General features: G+C 32.5%; 1 protein-coding gene and 1 pseudogene across 9 annotated transcripts in view; both read right to left on the minus strand.

Annotated features, from left to right (window-relative positions):
- KIAA0586 (KIAA0586 ortholog) overlaps window positions 1–23,271 on the minus strand; it is an 84,382-nt gene that overhangs the window by 31,061 nt on the left and 30,050 nt on the right. For all 9 annotated transcript variants that reach the window (XM_025038761.1, XM_025038764.1, XM_025038763.1 and 6 more), the window contains 11 exons: window positions 21,822–21,929; window positions 20,562–20,642; window positions 20,156–20,349; window positions 18,753–18,871; window positions 15,313–15,512; window positions 11,939–12,098; window positions 11,278–11,497; window positions 10,443–10,696; window positions 9,365–9,441; window positions 7,638–7,772; window positions 4,226–4,403 (listed from right to left, as the gene is read on the minus strand). In XM_025038761.1, the coding sequence (XP_024894529.1) occupies window positions 4,226–4,403; window positions 7,638–7,772; window positions 9,365–9,441; window positions 10,443–10,696; window positions 11,278–11,497; window positions 11,939–12,098; window positions 15,313–15,512; window positions 18,753–18,871; window positions 20,156–20,349; window positions 20,562–20,642; window positions 21,822–21,929 (1,726 nt within the window). The remainder of the gene's footprint in view (window positions 1–4,225; window positions 4,404–7,637; window positions 7,773–9,364; window positions 9,442–10,442; window positions 10,697–11,277; window positions 11,498–11,938; window positions 12,099–15,312; window positions 15,513–18,752; window positions 18,872–20,155; window positions 20,350–20,561; window positions 20,643–21,821; window positions 21,930–23,271) is intronic.
- On the minus strand, window positions 19,625–19,743 carry LOC112469775 (annotated as a pseudogene).

A 23,271-nucleotide genomic window follows, 5' to 3' on the forward strand; every position in this document is an offset into this window, starting at 1 on the left:
GGAAAAAGAAGTTTATACACCAGAGTCTTCCTATGAGTTACCTGGGGTAAGGCATAATATGGGACAGGAAAAAAATGTGAGGAAGAAGAGGGTGGATGAAAGGCTCTCAAAAAAAAAGAGTCTACAATTTCATGTATGACATAAACATATTTTGTTTTTATGTAAAATTATATGTGGTGAATGTATGGGTATAAAGAAAAAATTAATTAAAAGGACACAAGGTAAATTTCGATGAAAGAAAAGAACTAAACATAGAAACCCAGAAGGTATATAATCAAACATCTCCCCAAAAGCATTTAAAGTGCATAATAGCTTTCAACTCATGTAATACTCTATCATTTAACATATATTTACTGACTATGCACTAGGGCTACATACTCTGCTAGATGACAGGGATATGACAGTGAACAAAGTAAAGTCCCTACCCTCAACTGAGATTATAAATCAGTATAATGACATCAACATTAGGCAGGCGACATTAGAGGACTATACAGAAAGCACATATGACAGGTACCAACTCAGTGATAACGAGTCAGGAAAGGATTCTATGACAGCAATCATAAAAATGCTGGATTTGCTGTGTCACTTCTAAAAAGAATGTTCTTTGAGTGTAGGTGTATTGTCTATATAATGTAAGTTAACCCTTTGTAAAAGGGACGGTTAAAGTATTTCATTCAAGTCCAATTAATTTAATTAATCATAATTTGAAATCCCTGATTTTACTTTACTAGAATTTTATTATGACAAAGCAACTGCGGTAGAATTTCAGAGAACACTAAGTCCACTTGAAATTGCCAGTGCCAGCAACAGCTTTGGGTTTGGCATGTCTTATAGATCATTACATTTGTATGAAACTCAAAGGCACCTCAAATTCCACATGTATAAAACCCCACTCATCTATATTTCCTCGTAATTCTGTCCTTCCTCCAAATTCCCTCTCTCTCAGTGAATGCAAATACCATCTATTCAATCATTCTAGCCAGAAACCTGGAGATTTCCTAGACTTTCCTTTCTTTTGTACCTCTCATATTCAAACTAAAAATTGGTCATTCTCAATTTCTCTCATGTCTCTCTTTTTATATACCCTTGCTGCTGAATAATGTCTCACCAGGTTTGCTTTAATAGCTGTCTAATCAGCCTCCTTGCCTCTAGACTTAATCCTCTCCAATCTGTCCATCACATTGCATCTCAGACGAACTTGCTAAATAAAAGGCAAATATGATATCACTCATTTACTTATAATCCTTAAAGAATCTGTGAATATTATAAAACTTTCAGAATTAGTAGAAATTCAAGATTGAATTTTCCATGGGAATAAAGTAAGATTGACGTTATTTTCCATTTAGCACAAAAATTTATTCCTACTATCTAGCATAAATCCAAAAACTACTTGATATATCATTCAGGGTTTTTTAAGACCTGTTTTCTGCTCATGGCTCCAATCTCATTGCATCCTCAGCTCTAATTTATCAATAAAGAACTTATATTTCTGATTAAGTCTTGCTATTCTTTATCCCTTTGTCTCATTGTATATTCTGCCTGGAAGGTCATTCCTCACTTACTACATGACAAACATCTATTTATCTTTGAGAACTCATTTCAAGTAAGCCTCCTCTCATGCATGAAGCCTTTTTTGATTGTCCTTCACAGATACAACTATTCTGTACTCCCATCCTATATGGACTTCTTCACAACAACTATAATAATTCATTGCATATTTTTGCCATCTCCTCTAACGAGAGAAAAAACTAGTTCATTATGGACAGGGCCTTACCAGGTTTTATATTCCAAGCACCCAGAATGTGCTTAGAGCATAGCAAGCATTTCAAAAAATATTTCCTGAATGAATAAATGAACAAACTGGAACATGCTTATCATAATTCACCATCTGGCTAATTCCTTTAAGATTCAATTTCACACTGGCTCTTGTGGGAAACCTCTGAACCCTCAGGGGCGGGTTGAGTTCCTCTGCGCTCTCACAGCAGTCTGTGTTGTACTAATCACACGATATTGTAATTGTAGTCTTTCTTGTATTTCGCCTATAGTAGTTTATAAACTTCCCTGAGAGCAGATGTGTATTATCTCTGTATCTCAAGAGCCTAATATAGCACTAATATAGTACCGGATACACAGTAGGTATTCAATACAAGTTTTCTGAATACATGAAGAGCTATAATGGATAGTAAATCCCAGAGTCTTCACAATTTGTTCAAAATACCAGTTTATATTTTAGGGTTACTTGACCCAAAATACACAAAACTGGAATTCAAACTGACATCTGAAACTTTGAAAGCCCAAATTCTTAGTCACTCTGCTTTACTGCCTCATCTATATGTTCAATCTTATATTATGCCACATGACTTATTTTTTCAATTAAATTAAACAAATATCTACCGTGTACCTACTATTAAAAATGCACTATATTGTAGGTAACCTGCTAGATGCTATCACAGTATAAGGAGGGACTGAATACGATATATTCTCGTGGATTTTATTCTATAACAATTTAACGAGTACTTAGTTGTTCCTTAGTACCTATCAGCTCTCATGTGATCTGCAAGAGCCATCTAGTGTCAATTCTGTTTAACTGCAATCTGCACAGATAACTGGATACAAATATGTCACAATTTATGTTTTTATAATCCTACTGATTTTGAATCCTACTAATTTAAAAGAATGTAAAACATTTAATGCACAAAATGAGAAATAATTTCAATCTTACTTTACATTTATTCCCATGGAAAATTCGGTCTTGAAATTCTTTCAATTCTGAATGATATAAGGTGTTCACTCAATATATAACTGAGACTTTAAATACTCTATACTAACGTTTTCTAACTTCAGGCATTTCCTTTTCTGATTTCTGGAAAATCTGCATATCTCCAGAAGCGGTTTTCACTTAAGAGAATGCAACAATAAAAATAGGAAAATTGGCAAATGAGAATATATATAGTTGATCCTCACTAATTCGAAGACTCCGTATCTGCAAATTCACCTACGTGATAAAATTTAGTTGTAACCCCAAAATTAATACTCATAGCACTATCACAGTCATATGTGAACATGTATAGAGAAGCAAAAAATATGAATCACCCTAATACACTTTACCAGCTGAGGCTGAATGTACTGACACTTTGCTTTCTTATTTCAGCTCTTACACTGCAAACAAGTGTCCTTTTTACTATTTAGTGACATGTTTTTCACATTTTTGTACATTTTGTTGGTGACTCTGTTGTTTAAAATGGCCCCCAAACATAGTGTTGAAGTGCTTTCTAGTGTTCCTAATTGCAAGAAGGCTGTGATGGGCCTTGCCGAAAAAATATCTGCGTTAGACAAGCTTCATTCAGGCATGAGTTATAGTGCTGTTAGCCATGAGTTCAATGTTAATGAATCCACAATATATTAAATAAGTGTCTTTAAATAGAAACATACATAAAAAAAGGTTATGTATTAATCAACAGACAAAAATGTTACGCAGAGGTTTATAGGAACCTAACCCTATATTTTCCCCAGGAGCAATGGTTCAGTACTTGCTAATTCAGTGTTCCTGGTGACTCTAGAGAACACAAGTACTGCAGATAAAGAGAATCAACTATAGTGATTGATAGTCTCTATTCTGTTCTAATTCCCCAGAAACAGCAGAAAGTTTAGGTAATAAAGTTCCGAAATATTCCTGAGTGCGCGGAGCACTGACTTAGAAATTTATGTAGTGTAAAGAATTAATTTCTACAGTATTATCTAATTTAATCTTAATCCTAAATAAGATCTGTTATGTCAAAGTTTTGATGTTTCATTTTTTGATGTTTTATATTTTATATTTTGATGTTATATTTTTTCCAGTATATATTAAAATAACTATATCACTATTAAAAATGTTTAAGGGTACATATGCTTATCGCCAACATTATCTCATGCACCACCTATGCAATGATTCGTGTACCAACACTGAAAAATGAGTCATATTTGAGGAAACTGCTATAGATCTCACAGAAAAAGTTGTTACCAAACTTTTCAATTATGAAGACTCTCTTCAATAAAGAAATTTTGCAAGTTCCCAGCTAAAAATAAACACTTTTCTCGATTTCAGATTAGGAATACTACTACAGATTATAATACAAAACAGAATATAGCATTCAGCATGGAAATAATACAAAGAAAGTATAACAGAATTCAAAGTGAATATTCTACCAGATGATACATCAAGAACAAATATTTTGGTGTATACCTGTAACTGTGTTAAACTGCTGAGATAATGGCTTAAGAGCACATTTTTGATCCAAAGACTCTGCATTAGTGACAGGCTGCTGCCCATAGACAGAATGTCTCATTAAGATGTTCTCTGCTGCTGCTGTCAACCTGGGCCTTTGTCCTTCACTAATTTCACCCACACTGCTTTCCAAGTCCTGCAAAAAGTCGAAACAATTGTTAAAACCATTATATTAAAGCCAAGTCAAAACAGGAAATATTTGTCAAATACCATGCACGATACAGACCACTTGACTACCTAAAGGTATTTTAGAAGGTGCTTATTATATCACCTACATGGTACATGAAAGACAAGTTTAAAAAGTTAGTTTAATGAGGTACCTAGCCATAGGCTTTCTTTTTAATATCTTATTTTTATGAAGTTAAATAACCATTATCTATTTTTTCAACCTTTGAATTAGATATCAATAAAATACATGAGAAAATTTTTATTATTTAAGACACTAAATGCTGGAATACATTACATATTGTTCACAAAGCTTCAAATTAGAATAGAAAATTTATCTCTCATTCTTCATTAAGAACAATTGCCTAAAGTTGTTAGTGTAAACTTTATAGTAAACAACTGACGAGCAGAATATATCTTAAATGATATAAAGATTATGTCTATACAAATAATTACATTTTTAATAAGAAGTATGACTAAAGAAGACTACTTTATGTTTAATAAAGTTCTTTACCTGGGAAAGTATGAGAGCAAAAAAAGTACAAATATGTTTCTTTATCAAATATATGAAATAAAAAACTTTTAAAAAATTAAGACTTCTATTTTCTTTCTGTTATTAAAAATTAGATATCTAATCATTACCATGTTTTGTGACTTGGAGATATTCTAATTAATAAATTTACTAAACAAGACATGAATAAATATCCCAATATCTGGAAGCTCTCATGTTTCTCACTTGAAAGGAGTTAATTTTAACCAAGTGGAATTTTTTTACTAGAATATGTGAAGAAATCACTGCTGAAACAGAATTCAAGATTTTCTATAACTTGCCCTAATTCTTCTCTACACACTTCTATCTCTCTTTGATCCCTAACTTGACTTTTCTTTGGGAATACCAACTGCCTAAACATCATTCAAATAGAAAATGATGTTTTGCAATTAATATGAAACCCTTTGAGACTCTTGGGCAAAGTTTAGAAAAACAATGGCGGATATATTTTCTCTAGAAATTAATTAGAAATATTTCACAGTGCCTATATTATTCTGTCACTACCATGTAAAATGTTGTGTAATATACAGTACTTTCTCTATTATGAATCAATTTTCTAGGGTACTTATAACTGCTGAACACCTTAATACTTTATGATCCTACTGAAGATTTAGTTAATCTTCACAAAATGCTCTCACACTCATACATATTGTTTCTGTATTATACTCAAAGCTTAATTCTTTCTTTCTAAGTTACGCTGTCTATAACTAATAGTAATGTATATAATCCAATTACATAAATGTACGAATTGCAGTTTTGCCATCATACTGCTCTCACTGACCTAAAGCCCCCTCTGGGCAAGGAGTTTTAAGCACAAAAAAAAAGCTGCTTTTTTCTTACCAAAGCAATATTTCAATATATAAATATATCATTATTACTAGTTCTTATTATAAACAAATACTTAATAGTTCTGTAAACATGAAAATATGTCAAATGTTAAGCAGACTGGCAAATCTTTAAGATCAAGAACTTCATGTGTCATATGGGAAAAGAATCTCATATAGTAAAGAGCAATTTATTAGTACTTAAAATATAAATGCCTGTACCTTTTGAGCCAGCAATTCCACCCCTCGTTAACTGATCTAGCGAAATAATTCTTCACAAGTGCAATAGTTTGAATAGAAAAAAAGTGGAACCAATCTAAAAAGCCTTCAATAGAAAAATTATGGTATACCAAATGGTAGATTAAAAGAATATAGTAGCTCTTCAAGATTTATAGTTAAATTTTTAAAACCAGGTTGTAGAACAATGCATATATACACCTCGAAATTCTACGTATGCATGCATGCACACAGGTGCAAATACTTAGATTCTTAGAAAAAAAGTCTGGAGAGGATAAATTTCCAACTTCTGGGCTTCTGGCTTTGCCAGGACTACATACTAACGAAGGCTGTCAAGCTCCCTATCCTCAAATCAACCTTAGAGTAACTTAGAAATGAGAAGAAAGCATGGATTCTGAGAACTGAGTAAAAATTGTAAAAAAAAAAACACTGAGAAAGACTGATGGCTAACTTGATCTGGTGTGTTTGAAGAAATGGGCTGTATCATGAGGAGGTGGTGGTAGGAGGGGCTTTAGTCAGAGGAATGATTGGGGCAAAGCACTTGTTTTTTTCCCTCATCAACCTGAGATCATCACTGCTTGCCCCTTAACCATGAGGATCTTGGCAATGACCCAAGCTGAGATATTAGTAAGCCCAGAGCAACATCAGGGAGCAAGAAGGCCCAACTGGGGTGAAAAATTACAGGTGAAATCTGACCAGGAATCCATGGGCATTCATTCCTTCACCTTCTTCTCTAAACCTCAGGACTACATTATGAAACCTCCATACTCCTTCTTAAATATCTTAGCTTGTGACTTCCTTACCCAAAAATATCTTAATGGGCTCTACAGTACCTTTCTACCACCTAAGGTTATTTATGATCACCTGGTTCAACCTACTTCTCCAGATTGATCTCTTTATCTAAAGCTCTAGTCACATGAAGATTTTCAACACTTTCTAAATATGCCCTAATCATTTTTGGCTCTTGTCCTTAACATATGCTATTTCTGCTTCTGAAATGTCCTTCCTTTTCACTGCTGCCTGGAAAAATCCTATGGGTCTTTAAAGATTCACATCAATATCATATCCTGTAGAAAGTGTCATCAAACTTCAAGTGGAGTTTTCCATCCTTTGAGCGCATACAGACATACAAACACAGCTATCTGACCTTTTATTGGCACTATATGGTAATCGATTAAGCCCTTCTCTCTACATGACTGCTAGCTATTTACAGGTAGGAGTCCTATCTCCTTCTTTTTATCTTTTTATCTTTTCCAAGGTTGTGTCTGGGATATAGCAGATACTCAGTAAGTGGTTGTGGAAAGAAAAAAATGAATGAATGATTCTCATATATCGCTTAAAGGAGCTTCGTTTTTGTTTTTGTTTTTGTTTTTGTTTTTTTTAACTGTAGTATAAGAAGGCTGGAACAGATGGCCCAAGTGCCTTTCAGCTGTAAAACTCTATAGTTCTGTAATTCCAGGGTAAAGTTACTACAATCTGACCCCCAAATAAATTGAAGTATTAGTATGCTTTAACTGAAAGTAGAGATAATTTAGTTATTTTTTTCCTGCATGTAGATCTAACCAAAAAAAAAAAAAAAATGGTTCAAAAGTACCTCTGAATGATTGACTGCTTGATGTGAAACAAGTGATTCCTGGTTTTGTTTAGCAAGGAGAGAAAGAACTGCATCTCCAAGAAATTTGTTATGGGGCATTCTAATCACTTGTCCTTCACTGGGAGGATCATCTTCCTGAATGAAATATAAAGACAATTACTACATCAAAAAAATTCTATCAAACAATTGTATTTTTCACAATTTATGATTACTAAAATTCAGCAGTCATCATGAAAATGGTCATATTAGCACTTTATGAAAAGAAGATGGATTCTCCATTTTCATTTAGTTCTCATTCCCATTTGACTGTATTAAAAACCCTTTATGTTTGATTCAAATATAAACTATAATATAAAGTAATTTTGTTACATTTAAACTGGAGATTATAAACACATGAAAATTAACTATGTCATATGACTAAGTTACAATGATTCATAAATATTTTATACTTGGGCTCACAAGGTTTCCAACTTCCTTTATGTAGTACCCAAAGCAATGCCACAGTGTGATAAGGAGGCAAAGCACTATAGTGATGCTGCAACCTAAACAACAAGCAAAAATGAAAACCTGCAGAAATATGTTAAGGCATCTATAAGACCTTCAATTGTCCCTTTGCCTTTGTGCTGACCGCTGGTACTTGGCTAGGGAACAGGTTAACTGTGAGCCCTCACTGGAACACCCAGCCTAGGCTTCTTGGTGCCTCAAATTAAAACTGTCCCCAAAAAGAGGGACAGTGTGGGCCTAAGAGTCAGAGAAACTGGATTCCCTTGTAAATACAAGTATTAATATGATTTTAAATTCCATATTTTTTTTTTTTACTTAAGTATTTTATTTTGAATGAAATAAAGTTTATTAACTCTAGATTACAAGTCCTTATTTCCCCAGCTGTATACAGATAAATATCTACTGGCACATAAAAGTTATTCCCAGTTTTTCAAGATTGTACTTCTGCATTTGACTTTATTATGAATTTGTAGTGTATCTGATTTAGTCTTAGTAAAAATATCAATTAGAGTTTCATTTCAAATGTAGAAAATGAAAGATGTTATAATTAGTACTGGTTCAGTTCGGCTATTTACTTTGAACAAACTTAAACATGCTTTGGCACCTTCAAGTTCTAAGAATGGATAAAGATGCCATAATGACATTAAATAGGCCAAATGACAGTATAATGCTTATCTCAAAATAAAGACATCTCATTTATGCTTTCCTCCCCATATTATTTTATAAATTATATCTATTAAAATATATAACATGATAACTTAAGGGCCATTTTTTTCTTCCACAGAGCTAGATAATAACAAAAAAGGGTTAGTATCTCTGGGTCCTAGTTCAGTATTTTTTAAAGCCATTGAATTCAATTATTTTTTAGCACAAAGAATTATTATAATCATGGTTAGGGAAAACACAAATGTATTATAAGAGAGTTGGTTTAAACAGCTAAGGTCCTGCCTAAAATATTGTAAAGGCAACATCCAACATCAGCTAGCATTTCATTACCTAATTACATTAATATTTTTCAAGTACTGGAGCCACAGAGGTTAACAATTTTCATTCTCACAATTATGATAAAGAGATATGTAAGAAACCTTAAGTTCCTTCATGGATATTTTATTAAATTTTATGTCTATAAGCCAAATATTTGAGAAAAAGCCCTGCTCAATGGCAAGAAGTTCATCGAGAAATTCTTCACATCAGAATTCAATGTGGAGTCAATCATTTCTTACCATTTCATGGGCATCATGCAGAGTACTAGATAAGCTATCATTTAGGTTTGTCAGATACAGTCCTCCATCTCCTAGAACTAGAAATTAAAATGTAAAACTTTAGAAAAAAGAAGAAACATAAATTTAGAAAATATCTGACCATAAAGCCATAGAACATTACATTTAAACTACTACAATAAAAACACTGGCAAATTTAATAAATAATAAATCACAAGTTAATTTCACCAGTATTTTTAAAGTATATTTTTCAACAAAGATCTATTTCTGTTTCACAGGCTTGTCACAAATTAAAAAGAACTATGAACATCAACTATCACTATGAAATTGAGAAAAAGGCATGCCTATATACTACTAATGTAATTTAAAACTGGTTAACCTTTCTGAAGAGCATATTGGCAACGTGTTGTTATTTTAAAGGTGCATTCTCTGACTCAGCAATTCTGCTTCTAGGTATGTATTCTAAGTTGTCAGATAAGTGCACATATATATATATGTATGTGTGTATATATATTTGTACACTTATCTTATATATGTATGTGTGTGCAAGGATGGTCAATGGAGAGTTTAGTATGGAAACTTTGAAAACAATCTAAATGCCCGCCACTATGGAAGCTCTGTTTTAAATAAATAGCACAGCCACTAAAACAACAACAACAACAACAAACGATGAGATGGAGCTATATGTATTCGTATAGAAAGATACCCACAATATATTATTAAGTTAAAAACTTCAGGTTTCAAAACAATATGTATAGTATGATCTTATTTCTAAAAATAAAAATACATACACATACAAATGTATTGAGTTATTTATATATGGATAGAAAAGACTCGAAGGGAATAACCCAAACTATTAGGAGTGATGTTAATTCTGGAGGGTGAGATTTATGAGGTTAAGATCCAGAACAGTTAACGTGCACAGAGTCCATATTCTTTCCACTATGCCATGTTAAATTTTGAAAATTAAGTAAAAACATTTTGAACAGAAAAGTATTATTTAGGAATTATCAAAATCTAAGTATTACTTAGGAATTATCATTATCTAACCAATGAAATCAATTGATACAAGTTAACTTACTCCTGGGAGCCACTTTTTGACTACAGTCAAATAAAATCTCTCCTTCAGAGATGTGTCTATCTAGAGTTTCAGTTTCAGTGGCAGTAATGCTCAAGGTGCTCTCCACTGTTGAGGAATCAGAACTTGGTATCTGTATGGGGGAAGGGGCCTTGGTGTCAGCACGAAGTGGCATCAAGGGAACTGGCTTTGGAGGTACTGGTTGAGCAGTGAAATCCATAACCTCAGGTTCTTCATCCCTGGCCACAGACATTACACTAAGAAGAAAAAGACATATTTCGAACTTATTAGGTCACTGAAGGCCTATATTAATTTTGATATTCAAAAGCAAATTCAAAGGTAATATGCCTCCAGAAAAGTATTTCTAAAATCTGCACTACTATAATTAATTAACAAGATTTAGTTTTCAAAAATTGTTTTCATGCTTTAATCATAGGCCATCTTGAAAGTTCTACCATCCACAAATAAATCTGTTTTGGGGCTTGTTCAGGGTGACATGGCCATAGACCATGGACTGTGGCTCCTCTGGGGCGTGAACCCAGTATCTTCTGCGTGTAAAGCAGATATGCTAACCACTACACTATGGAACCAAGTCCAAAAACATTTTCTATTTTATTGACAGTATGTTCTCAAAAAAATCTGTTTAAAAAAATGTAAAGTATAAATAAATTTGGTAAAATTTAAAAAACTTAAAATTTGTGAAATCGCTTTCTACTAATGTATACAGTAGCTAGTGATTTACAAAGCTTCATTTATCATTTCTGATGTTTTCAATGGGTCACATAAGTCAACTTCAAATGAAATGTACAGTTACTAAAAGTGAGTATGTTATCTTTACATAGCTCTCGGGTGAAGTTCTTCTTGAAGAGAGCTGGGATTCTCTTCTTCCAATGGCAGGTCTCCATCACCCCACGGCTTGGGAAACTCTGGATTTGATATCTTCAGTTTATCGATAGAAATCTCTGACAAAGTTGGGGTAAGAGCTGCTGCAGGAGGAGGTGTAGTAACAGGGGTAACTACTGGAGTATTAACAAGTGTGACAGCAGGCATGTCATTGCCTAAAGATTTTTTTAAAAAAAGAAAGAAAAAAGTCAAAGATAAAAGATAAAAGAATTCCACAGGAAGACAAGATATATTGTTTCAGAAGTCCTATAATATTTTGGCATACAAATAATGGCAATAATAATTAATCATAATAATGGCCACTAATGGAAAAATTCCCAAATTAATTATGTAAAATATAAGAAAATAACCATGGAAAGCATCGTTTTTAACACCAAAATGAACTTAAGGTAGTCTAATTGTCTATTAGATTACACATTTTAAAAAGTAGCAACCAATTACTTAGTTTCCACGTAAGAAAAAATGATGTCTTAAAAGCTGATAAGCAACAAGTATATGTATGTATACTAATCTATAAAATATTTTATAAAACAAACCATGAAATTTTCTTTAATAGTTGCTAAAATTAAAACTGAGTAAAGAAATAAGGTATCTACCTTTTTCAGCAAATATTTCCTTCACAGGAAAAGCTACATCGTGATCTGAATCACAGGGAGAAGAATCTGGAGTTTTTAGCAACACATACTCCTTAGGAAGTGATGAAGGCGAGCGAGGAGGAGTTGGCTGTGGGGTAGCCACTGGGGTACACACTCTTGCCTAAAATAAATTAATAAAATAAGGTAAATTTGCAGATAATCACCCAAAGGTAATGTGAAATAATAAAATAAGTTCACTCACAGATTACATAGAATTTAAATGAATCAGGGAGAAAAACAGAGCCCTAAATATTCTGGCTTTTGAACTTCTAAGCTATTAGTTTCACAACGAGCCTGTAGAAAGCCTCAGGCGACTGAAATATTTCTGCCTCTGAAATAGCCACCCCCACCCCCCTAAAATAATCTAAGCCTGCCTCTTCTGATACGGAGAAGATGATTAAACAGACACAGACGAAGATCAAACTCAAATACAACCTTAGGTAGACCATGTAACAGAAAGAAAGCATTTTAATTAACTGACAAGATATCAAAAAATCAATCTTTTAGCACAAAGGAACAGAGCTTGTAAAAAGCAATGGAAGAATAAGAACAAGTGTGGGGGGGTGAAATGAAGACAATATAGAGGTGAAAAGTACTGGGGAAGAAAAGAATAAACATTTTAAAATCAATTTGTTAAGTAGATCATCATTCAAATGATTCAAAATTCAAAAAATAGAAAAGGATGATAGTGAAAATTAGGTCTCCCTTCCTACTCATGTCCTATCTATCTAGTTCTCTTCCCCAGAGTTATCAAATATAATCTTAAGTCATTCCATATGTATAGATTATCTACGGAATAAATTCCCAGAAGTGAGACTGCTCATTTAAGAGGCTAATTGCATTTTTAATTTGAATACATGTTGCCAAATTTCCTTCTAAGGGTTGTGTTAATTTACATTAACACCAGAAAGTATGAAAATTCTCATTTCCTCAAGGTTTGCCAAATAATGGCATTATTAAACTTTTAGAGTTTTACCTGTCTAAGCAGTAAAAATAGGATTTCTTTCAGTGATTTTCTTATTATTAGTGAGACTGAACATCTTTTTATATGTATGTGCGCCATTTTTTGTGTGTGATCTGTCTAGATATGTCTTTTCTCCACTTTTCAAATACATTACTTGACTTTTTCTTCTTATTTAAAGGTCATTATGTACTAGGGTGATTAACCTTTATTCTGTATTATGAATTACAAACTGAATCACAATTTAAAAACCATGAAGCATATTAGAAATTCTATAGTATTGCTTAGTAATTAGCATATTCTTAGCCTTGATTTTTAAATGAAATACACTCTATTTTTTTCTTGACTGCATAAACCTATATATCATAAGAGCACTGTTTTCAAACACTACTGACTCATCATCCTGAGAGGATTTGAAGGTATTCTGCTAGTATTGGTAATGGATAATGATGATAAACTATTAGTTACTGAATATTTACCACATCCCAGGTGCTAGATTAAGCTCTTTTAATGTATCATCTCATTGGATCTTCCATAAAATCTTATATGATGGCTAAGAAGATACAGTATCATAAAGACGTCAGTTCTCCGCAAGTTAAACCAATCAAAATTGGATTAATTCCCATAAAAATCCCAACAAAATCTTTTATGAAAACTAATTTAAAAATATATTTGGAGGGCCAAGAAAAGACATGACAATTCTGAAGCTAAGAAACAATATGACAGTGGGGGAGAGGAGTTTGCCCTCCTAGATATTCAGTAGGCAGATTTTGGTTAAGCTGTGTTTAAACTCTAAATATTTTACTCTGTTATACAGATGAAACTAAAGAAAGAGAGCTGAGGCTTCAAATTCAGATCTTACCAACTCCAAAGTCCATGCTAGTAACAATTAGATATACTGCTTATTTATATTGATTTTTCTACATTTTCTCATTCAGTTACCCTCATGTAAGTATGTGCATTATACGGACAGTAAACAAACTAAAGTTAATTAGCACTGAGAAAACCATAATCCTGATGACATCTGCACTGCACAAGTTACCAACGACCTAATAAAGGACAGACCAAAACTATGTCCTAAATATCCTGCACACTAATCACATTACACAAATTACACTACTTATTTAAATTTTATGGAGACTGGTTTTGGTCTGTCCTTTATTATGTCTCAAATGAGTCAATTTAAATGTTTCACCTACATAAAATGATGTCTTCGTGATCTATAGGATCAGAAGTGTCTACGAATTTTTTAATAGAAAGTAATATAGAGTACATTTTGGTTTCGTATAATTTTGTGTTGCTACTGTGGGGGCTCAGAACAAGTCACCCCAAGATGTACTTCCATAGTGCACATCGTTTTTAGCTAAAGGCAACTTTAGCTTCAGGCTCAAGAGAAACTTCTGCTCCTCCCTTTACCTAGAACTTAAATTAGGGGTCTTGCCCATAATAAAAGATTATACTAATTACTGAACATGCAATGACCTTCTGAAGCCCCAAGGTACATTATCTCATCCCTAGCTCAGAATGTCTTATGTACCCATTTTCCCTTTCTGTCTCTGAACATCTTATGCATACAGGGACTCTGACTCCCTCATATATACAGAGTTCTCATACATATGTATGTATTAAATTGGTTATTTTCTTGTTAATCTGCTTCATGTCTATTTGAATATTAGACCAACCGAAAGAACCTTTAAGGGTAAAGTTTCTTCCTCCCACACACTATAATAGATTAGAAACTCAACATAATAAGACTTATTAAACAAATAACAACAAAAGTACTTAGAACATATTTTCTTTTAAAAACTAATAATATCAGTTCACATTATAACCAAAAGCAACATGTGATCATTAGTTGTATCTTAAATTTTTTTTAAAAAAGGTATAAAAGCTATTTTTGGAACAATTGGGGAAATTTGAATATAGACTATACCACATAGTATTAACGTATCAATGTTTAATTGTGGGAGTATGATAATATTATTTCAATTATGTAAGAAAGTATCTTGTTCTTAGGAGATACTGCTGCTGCTTTTAGAAGTGTCATGATATCTGTAACTTTCAAATAATTTTTTAAGAAATATAGTAACATATGAAGACAGATAAAGGAAGTATGTAAAATGTTATCAACTGATAAATATAGGTAAAGGGTATATGTTCATTTTTTCATACTTTCAACTTTACTGTGGATTTAAAAGTTTTAAAATAAAATGCTGGGGGAAATGGTACTATAATCATAACAACAAGGAATCAATCTCCACCACAAACTATGACCTTATGATATTAATTTAAAACTTGTCCATTTTACTGCTCTTTAATAAATGTATCAGAAGTTCCCCAGGACCCCAAGTTATGAAATGAGAGTCATGCCTACCGGCAAGTATGTTTTGCTTGTTGAAACCTCCCCAGAAACACTTGTAGCAACGGGACCCTGCTTCTTTGCTTCTCTGTCACCCAGCATGACAGCAATGGTCTCAGCAAGAGCTTCATTCACAAAATGACTAATCATGTGTGAATTCACAGGAACCCCAGCATCGACAAAAAGCTGGAGGGCTCCACTGCTTGTTCCTTCCACTAAAAAAATGAAAGAATTTCAGAATAAGTGTGCAAGAAACATGTTTTCAATCCAAGCCTTACTTATTAAAATTTTAGAGACACAAACATATGTGTACGAGGAGGTGGGAAGAGGAATAAAAATACATCTACTAATTATGAAAGAGAATAAGATGATAACTTACATAACAAACATCCTCTTTAAACATACGAAAAAGGGAAGGAAAACGTACAGATGAAAATATACTTATATGACCTCTTTGCTACCACAGAATTCTGTGATAAAAAAGATTTACACCACATTAAATATTCTATCTGAAAACAATCCACGTTTCAAAGAATATGCAACAGGAAACCCCGTGATAGATCTTGGTCAAAACACAAAGACACAATGACTGTTGGGGGACTTTAGAGAAATGGTAACTGCTTTATAAATATGAAAACTATCTTCCTTCTAGTTTCGTATACATCAGTTATTAACACTAAAGGCTGACTCTCCTCAAACTTTAATAGTAGTTGAGGTGCTTGGTATCAGAAGCTCCAAAGGTGTATTAATTTTCCAAATAGGTTGTATTTTCACCTGTATGAATGTACATGAAATTTAGTAAAACTTCCTTAACAGATTTTTCTAGACTTAAAGTTGCTAAATTTCTAAAGCTTTGTGTGGAAAACATGTAAGACATGATCTATACAACTTGATGGAGATGTGACCTTTCCAAAGAATGTTCCTTAATTAGTACAACTATGCAGCAACATTAAAAAGTCCCTAAAAAATGGATGTATGTGTCTTGGGATCACTTGTTGAGGGATAAGCAATAGTAATTTACTTTGGAGTTACCATAGCAAAAACTATTACAATCCCTAATTTATATTCGACATTTAATGTCAATATGTCTCTTTTTTCGTTCCCATTGTTTGGGCATGACCAAAAATCAGAACATCTTCTGTTGGAAAGCCCAAAAGCCCTATCTATACATAGGCAAAATAAAAGCAAATGGATAGGCTCTTAAAGAGAAAACAGGATCTAATTACCTAATTTGGAAATTTTAAGATTTTCATCCAGAAAAATATCAATTTCCTCATCACTTTGTTGGTCAGTTTTTTCCTTCCTTCGAAAAATGAGATAATGAAAGAAAACCTGAGGAAGTAGCCATAGAGGAGGCATTCGAGTTATACTACATAGGAAGGATTAATCAAATTCAACAATAAATTGTATGGATCTAGGCTGTGACTGGGAAGTGACTGGGGAAGACCAAAGAAAAGAAAATAGAACAAACAGTAACTCCGAGGCTTTGGAGATTGAGTGCTTAGAAAGTTGTGATAATATTAACAGAAATAGAAACAATGGAAGAGCAGTTTGGGTTAGAAAAATGAGATACATTTTGGACATGCCGAGTTTTGGATGCCAGCAGAACATCAAGTAGAAATATTCATCAACAGGCAGACAGAAAGTCTGGAAAAGAGATCTACACATATATAGCTGATTTTCAACAAGAATGTCAAGGCAATTCAATGGAAAAAAGGGTAATCCTTTCAACAAATAATGCTAGAACAACTGGATATCCATATACTAAAAAAATAAATCTTGATCCTTACTTCACACCATACATAAAAATTAACTCAAAATGTACCATAGGCCTAAATGTATAGTCTTAAACCATATGTCTTCTAGAAGTAAATATAGAAAAAAATCTTAATGTTCCTGAGTTAGGCAAAGATTTCTTAAATAGTACACCTAAAACATCACAAACTATAAGAGAAAAATTGATAAGTTAAACTTTATTAAAAGTAATCCTTTGATCTTTAAAAGATAACGTTGAAAAAAACAAAGGTTAAGATACAATTAGAACATATGTGCAAAACATATACCCTATAAAGAACTTGTATCCAGAATAAAGAACTTTTACAACTCAATAATAGGAAGACATAAAGCTCAATTTAAAAATGAGCAAGCCATTTAAAAAGATACTTCACCAAAGTAAATATACAGGCAAATAAGCATATGGAAAATTGTACATCATCATTAGTCTTTAGGGAAATGCAAATAAAAACCACAATGAGCTATCTCTAAATGTTTACAGAATGGCAGAATAATTAAAAACACTGACAACAGCCAGCATTGGTGAGGACATGGGGCAACTGGAACTCTCAAATACTGCTGGTTGGAATGCAAAATATAATAGTTACTTGTAAAGTTAAACATCTATTTACCATATGACCAAGAAAGATTAAAAGATGTGTTTAAAAAATTTGTTTGCAAATATTCATATCATAGCTTTATTTATAATAGCCCCAAACTAAAATATTACAAATGTCCATCAACTGGTACATGGATTAACAAATTATATCCATACAGTGTAATATTACTACATGCAACATGATTGTTGAAGCATTAAGCTAAAGAAGACAAACACAAAGGACTATGTACTATATGATTACAAATACATAAAATTCTGAAAAAGGCAAAAATACAGTAATTGAAAGCAAATCAGTGGTTGTTAGGGCTGGGTGGGCATAGGAGGGGGTTAGGAATTAGTTCCAAAGTGGCATAAGGGAACAACTTTTTTGGATGACAGAAATGTTTTTTAATATCATGATCGTGTGGCTAATGTACAGCTGTTTATCAAAACTCATCAAACTGTACAATTAGAATTGGTGAATTTTATGGCAAGTAAATTGTACCTGTAAAAAGCTGATGGAAAAGGAGGGGAAAGAAAAGGGAAGAGGAGGGAGAAGCAAAAGAAAAAAGAAGGAGGGGGAAGAGAAGAGAAAATAGGAGGAGGAAGATGAGGAAGAAAGAGGAAGAAGAGAACAATGTGGGCTCCATAAAAAAAGAGGCTCATTTATTCACTCAGTGAATACTTATATTCTTATTAGGTGTCAGTCAAGGGCTCGGCACTAAAGGAGAAACAACTTTAATTCCGAGTAATTTTTATAGTCTAGTGAATGAGACAGATATGTAAACCAATCTTAATACAATGTGATAATTACTAAAACAAAGATATATACAAAGTACTATGGGAAATAATAGATTTGGGGTGGGATGGATGGAGGGTAATATAATCATTTGAATGCTGCAGTATGAAATAAGAGAGTGAGGGAGAACTAATGTCCATGACAGAGAAGAACTGAGAAGCAATATGGGAAGAGCTTGTCTTTTGTCAGCCAAGGACTACTTGACTTCTAGACTACGTAAGTCCACAATGACCTGAACATAACCTTTTAATAACAAAAAAGTTAAAGAGATTCCATTTCACTTACCAATGTCAGAAGTCAACGGTTCACTTGCCTCACTGCCTGAAATACTGACGTTAGCTAGGGCCTGTTGTTGGATTGGAAAGAGCCCAGAGATAATTCTTGACATTATTTCTTGTTCTACCCTAGGAGATAAAAGGATTCCTGAATTTGATTAAAATGTATAAAGTGTTAGAAACACCACTCTAAAAAATAACTTCTACCCATGGACACAACATTTACATGTGAAGCAGGCATTCTGAAAGCCAGATCTGAAAAGGAGAAAAAATCAATTGTATTCCCTAGCGAAATAAACCATGTGAAACAGATCTTCATGTGGGAGATAGTTCATTACATCAAATTAAAATCTTTCAGATTAATTTAATGAAAAGTTTAACAGATCTCCTAAATTCATAAGGTTTAGGTCAATGATTAGCATATCATATACCTAAAATGTTGGGTTCCCTACTCTGAAAGCACACATACAAAACCATACAAGATCAGAGCTAGAAAAAAAGTCTAGCTGCCCTCTCTTCGAGGAATATAGACTGCAATACAGGTAGGTAGTATTCTCCTTAAAGAGGAAAGAAAATTTATTTCCAAGGTTGTTTTCAGGAAGGAGAGAGGGAAGGAGAAGGGGAAAGGGAAGGGGAACACAATAGGAGACTACTTCTGTATGTTAGAGCAGCTAATAGAATGAGTAACAATTACGATTATTCAAGTAATAGATGTTCATTGTGAAAAAATCAGAAAATTTATAAAAGTTAAAAAAATAGATAAGGCTCACTCATAATTCAGATTCAGAGATAAACACAGTTAACAATGTGGTATGTTTTTCCACTTTATTTCCTATGCACATTTATTTTCGTGAGTTCTTTTCTTTTCTTTTTTTTCCTTTAAGCCTATAGCACCTGGTAGTCCTAGGTGGTCTCCCATCCGAGTACTAATCAGGCCTGATCCTGCTTAGCTTCTGAGATCAAACGAGATCAGGCATGTTCAGGGTGCCATGGCTGTAGACTCTATTTTTGTGAGTTCTTATAAACTACAGTTAAATCAGTAGTTTAACACACCAGTGTGTTATTAATCTTTCGACATCATTAAATATTCTTCTAAACTTAATCTTGATAACTGTATTAATATTCAGTTTAGTTTATTCCATAATTTCCTTAAGATTTCTCACAGGTAAAAACAGGGATAAAAAATAGTTCATAAGTTTATAAAAGTAACAAACACAATAGCACTTTGTAATAAGTGTCGTACATGCTAAGTAATCTATCACCTAATATCAGAATTATTTCCTAAGGATAAATTTCTGGAAGTAAATCACTGGATTAAAGAATATGTACATTTTTAGGCTTTTGTTACTTAACAATAGCCTCTTTTGCCATAATAAACAGTCTAAGTAAAAATGCTCAAGGACAGAAACTCACCATTGAATTAAGCTATTTTCCAATGTTTCTTTTCTCTGAATTACTTTATCCAGAGTATCAGCAGTGGGCTGAAAAGTAGAAGCAACTGGTGGAAATGGAGGACCATTATATTTTGTGGAAACAACTTTAACACCTCTGTTAAACTCCAGAATTGGTTCAGAGTATTCTGGAATTTCATCGCATTTTTCCTCTTCCTGGTAATAAAAATAAAACTATTATATTCATGTATCTGTTCAACATTTACTGAGTGACAAGAATAGCCAGGGAACTTAGGTAGGTGAATTAACCAACACTTCTAAATTAATCAACAACATTTCAATTAGATTGTATCACATTATTTATAATATATACATTTGTCTATCACATGGAAAAATAGTGGCAGAAAACAGTTTCTAAGCTTTGTTACCTGTATGACATCAATTACTTCATCAAAGTTAGTTCCTGGAAACTTCACCTCTTCTTCATCTACCTTCGTAAATTCTGGAGTCTAAGAAAGCATTTTCAGAAAGTTTTGGTTGTACTTACTGTCTTTTTAATTTATACATAATTTTTCATATTTCCACCCATAGCATAAGCTTGTAATTACATCGCCCTATTTTTTTATTTTAATACCCTGTTCAGAATTGATTTCATCAATAAATGAAATCTAAGATAGTCCCCAAAGCAATTAGGTTCTCATTTCAATAGCTATAAAAATTAAATATAAGTTTTTCTGTCAAGGACTCCACGAACAATGCAACTGAAGTCAATTGATCAAGTTAATCTGATTGTGATTCTCTCCTAGGATTAAGATAAAGTGTTTTTATGTGTGTAAATATATAAGTATATACATATATAAACTCACAAAAAGACAAGATACAGAATCAAATAATTCAGAAAGATAAAAGTTATTTTACATATTTATATTTAGTCTCTAGGCCTCAATATATATAATCTAGTCACCAAAAACCACAATAACCTCCTCCTGACAGTAGAATAATAAACAGTCCAAAAATTATTTGTCATCATGTTTTAATAAAATTATGGTGAAAAAAATTAGTGATGAAAAATTTAATTAGGCACAAATGCATTTAGGGGCAGTTCTATTTTACTATTTCTGATCCAGAAAAATTGTTGGCATTCTACCTTCCCTTAAAACTATATCCTTGATAACCAAATTTGATTACAATAGATGAAACCTGGGAAAAGTTACAGTGCTATGTTGCTGTGTAGTAAAGTCATAATTTTGTTAATAGCAAATAAATATTGGGAAGAAACATATATATTTGCATCATGTCAATAGTATAATGACAAAGTGACATGCCAAAACATGAACTCCAATAGTCACTATAAAACTTACATTCAGAAAAACTAAACTTAATTCTCATTTAACACAAGGTTCTCCAAAGAGAGAAATTCTTTCTTCACATATGAGAGCCTTACAACTTAAGTAACCAAAAAGTTACACTAAGGATTATTACTTTTGGAATGTTTATAAATGTAAGGATCTTAATTAAAGTTTCTTTTTCAAGTTCATAAGCAATCCCGGATTCATTTTGAATCTTTTCCTTAAAATCTAAATTAATATAATGGGTTATAATTATAATGGAAGACTTTGCATGGAACATCATTAGTTAGAATCCATAGTCAGACATTACTCAAAACTATAAAAATTTCTCAACAATACCTGTATCCAGGTGTTCAGAGGAGGAGATGCTTCCTTGGGACTAGGCAGAGATGGACTAACATCAGCACTACCATTTGAAATGCTATCAATATCTACATTGGGTAATACCTAAAACAAAACACAACATCCAGTTTTCTGTTCATCATTTTGACTCAAATATTTGTCAATCTATATACCAACAACATATATTTAACTTTTATTGCAGACAATGGATAAGAAATTTTTTTAATTAGAAAAAGATATTTTACAAAATTTGGAAAATAAGGGAGAACATACAAAATTCTATCTTGAAATAACTTCATTTTCACTATTCCCTTTATCTTCTTATAGATAGCTAAAATATAAAATCATTTCATTTCTGACTTTTCATTATAATTAGATCATAAACATCTTATCACACTTCCATATAGACCTCATAATTATATTTTAAGTGGCTGTATAATATTCCAACACATATACATGCCTTAATTAATCATTTTTCTGTTGGTGAACACCTATGATAGTCTAATATTTCCAATATTATATGTGTATTGCTACAAAAAAGCCATATATATATATGGTTGTTTTCCCTAAACTTTGTGAATTATTTCATTATACTAGAGATATTAGATTAACTCCTTGAGCCACAGGGCATGACTATTTGAGATTCTTGGTAATTATTGCCAAAATGAAATCCAAATGACCTCTATTTACATCACCTAAAACATAATCAATTATAAGTTTTACCCGACCTTCATCCAAATTAGATAATATAATTGTTTCAGCAATAATAGTTTTTAAATGGAGGTATATTATTTAAATTCGTATTATTTTGGTAACTAGCAAGATTTAAATTATTCAGTTTACTTGTTTATAAACTGTATTTCCTCTACTGTAGAGTCTTATTCACATTCTTTGAATATTTCTGGATTTGCATCTATGATTTCTTATTAACTTATGGAGGTTTTTATATTTAAAATTAATCCTTTTCAAGGCAAGACTATAAAATGAGGTAGAGACAGTCTCTTCAATAAATGGTGCTGGGAAAACTGGACAGATACATGCAAAAATAAAAAAACTGAACCACCTTCTTACGCCATATACAAGAATAGACTCAAAATGGATTAAAGACTTAAAAGTAAGACCCAAAACCATAAAAGTTCTAGAAGAAAACATAGGCAGTAATCTGTCTGATATTGCTACTAGTAATATCTTTTAAGACATATCTCCTTGGGCAAATGAAACAAAAGAAAAAATAAACAAATGGGACTTCATCAAACTAAATAGTTTTTGCACAGCAAAGGAAACCATCAACAAAGCAGAAAAACAACCTACGAATAGGAGAAGATAGTCACTATGATACATCCGATAATGGTTTAATATCCAGAACTTATAAGAACTAATGTAACTTAACACACACACACACACACACACACACACACACACACACACACACACACACCCTGCCACA

Source organism: Pteropus alecto, unplaced genomic scaffold (genome assembly GCF_000325575.1).
Source record: "Pteropus alecto unplaced genomic scaffold, ASM32557v1 scaffold86, whole genome shotgun sequence".
In the NCBI taxonomy this organism is placed as follows: Eukaryota; Metazoa; Chordata; class Mammalia; order Chiroptera; family Pteropodidae; genus Pteropus; species Pteropus alecto.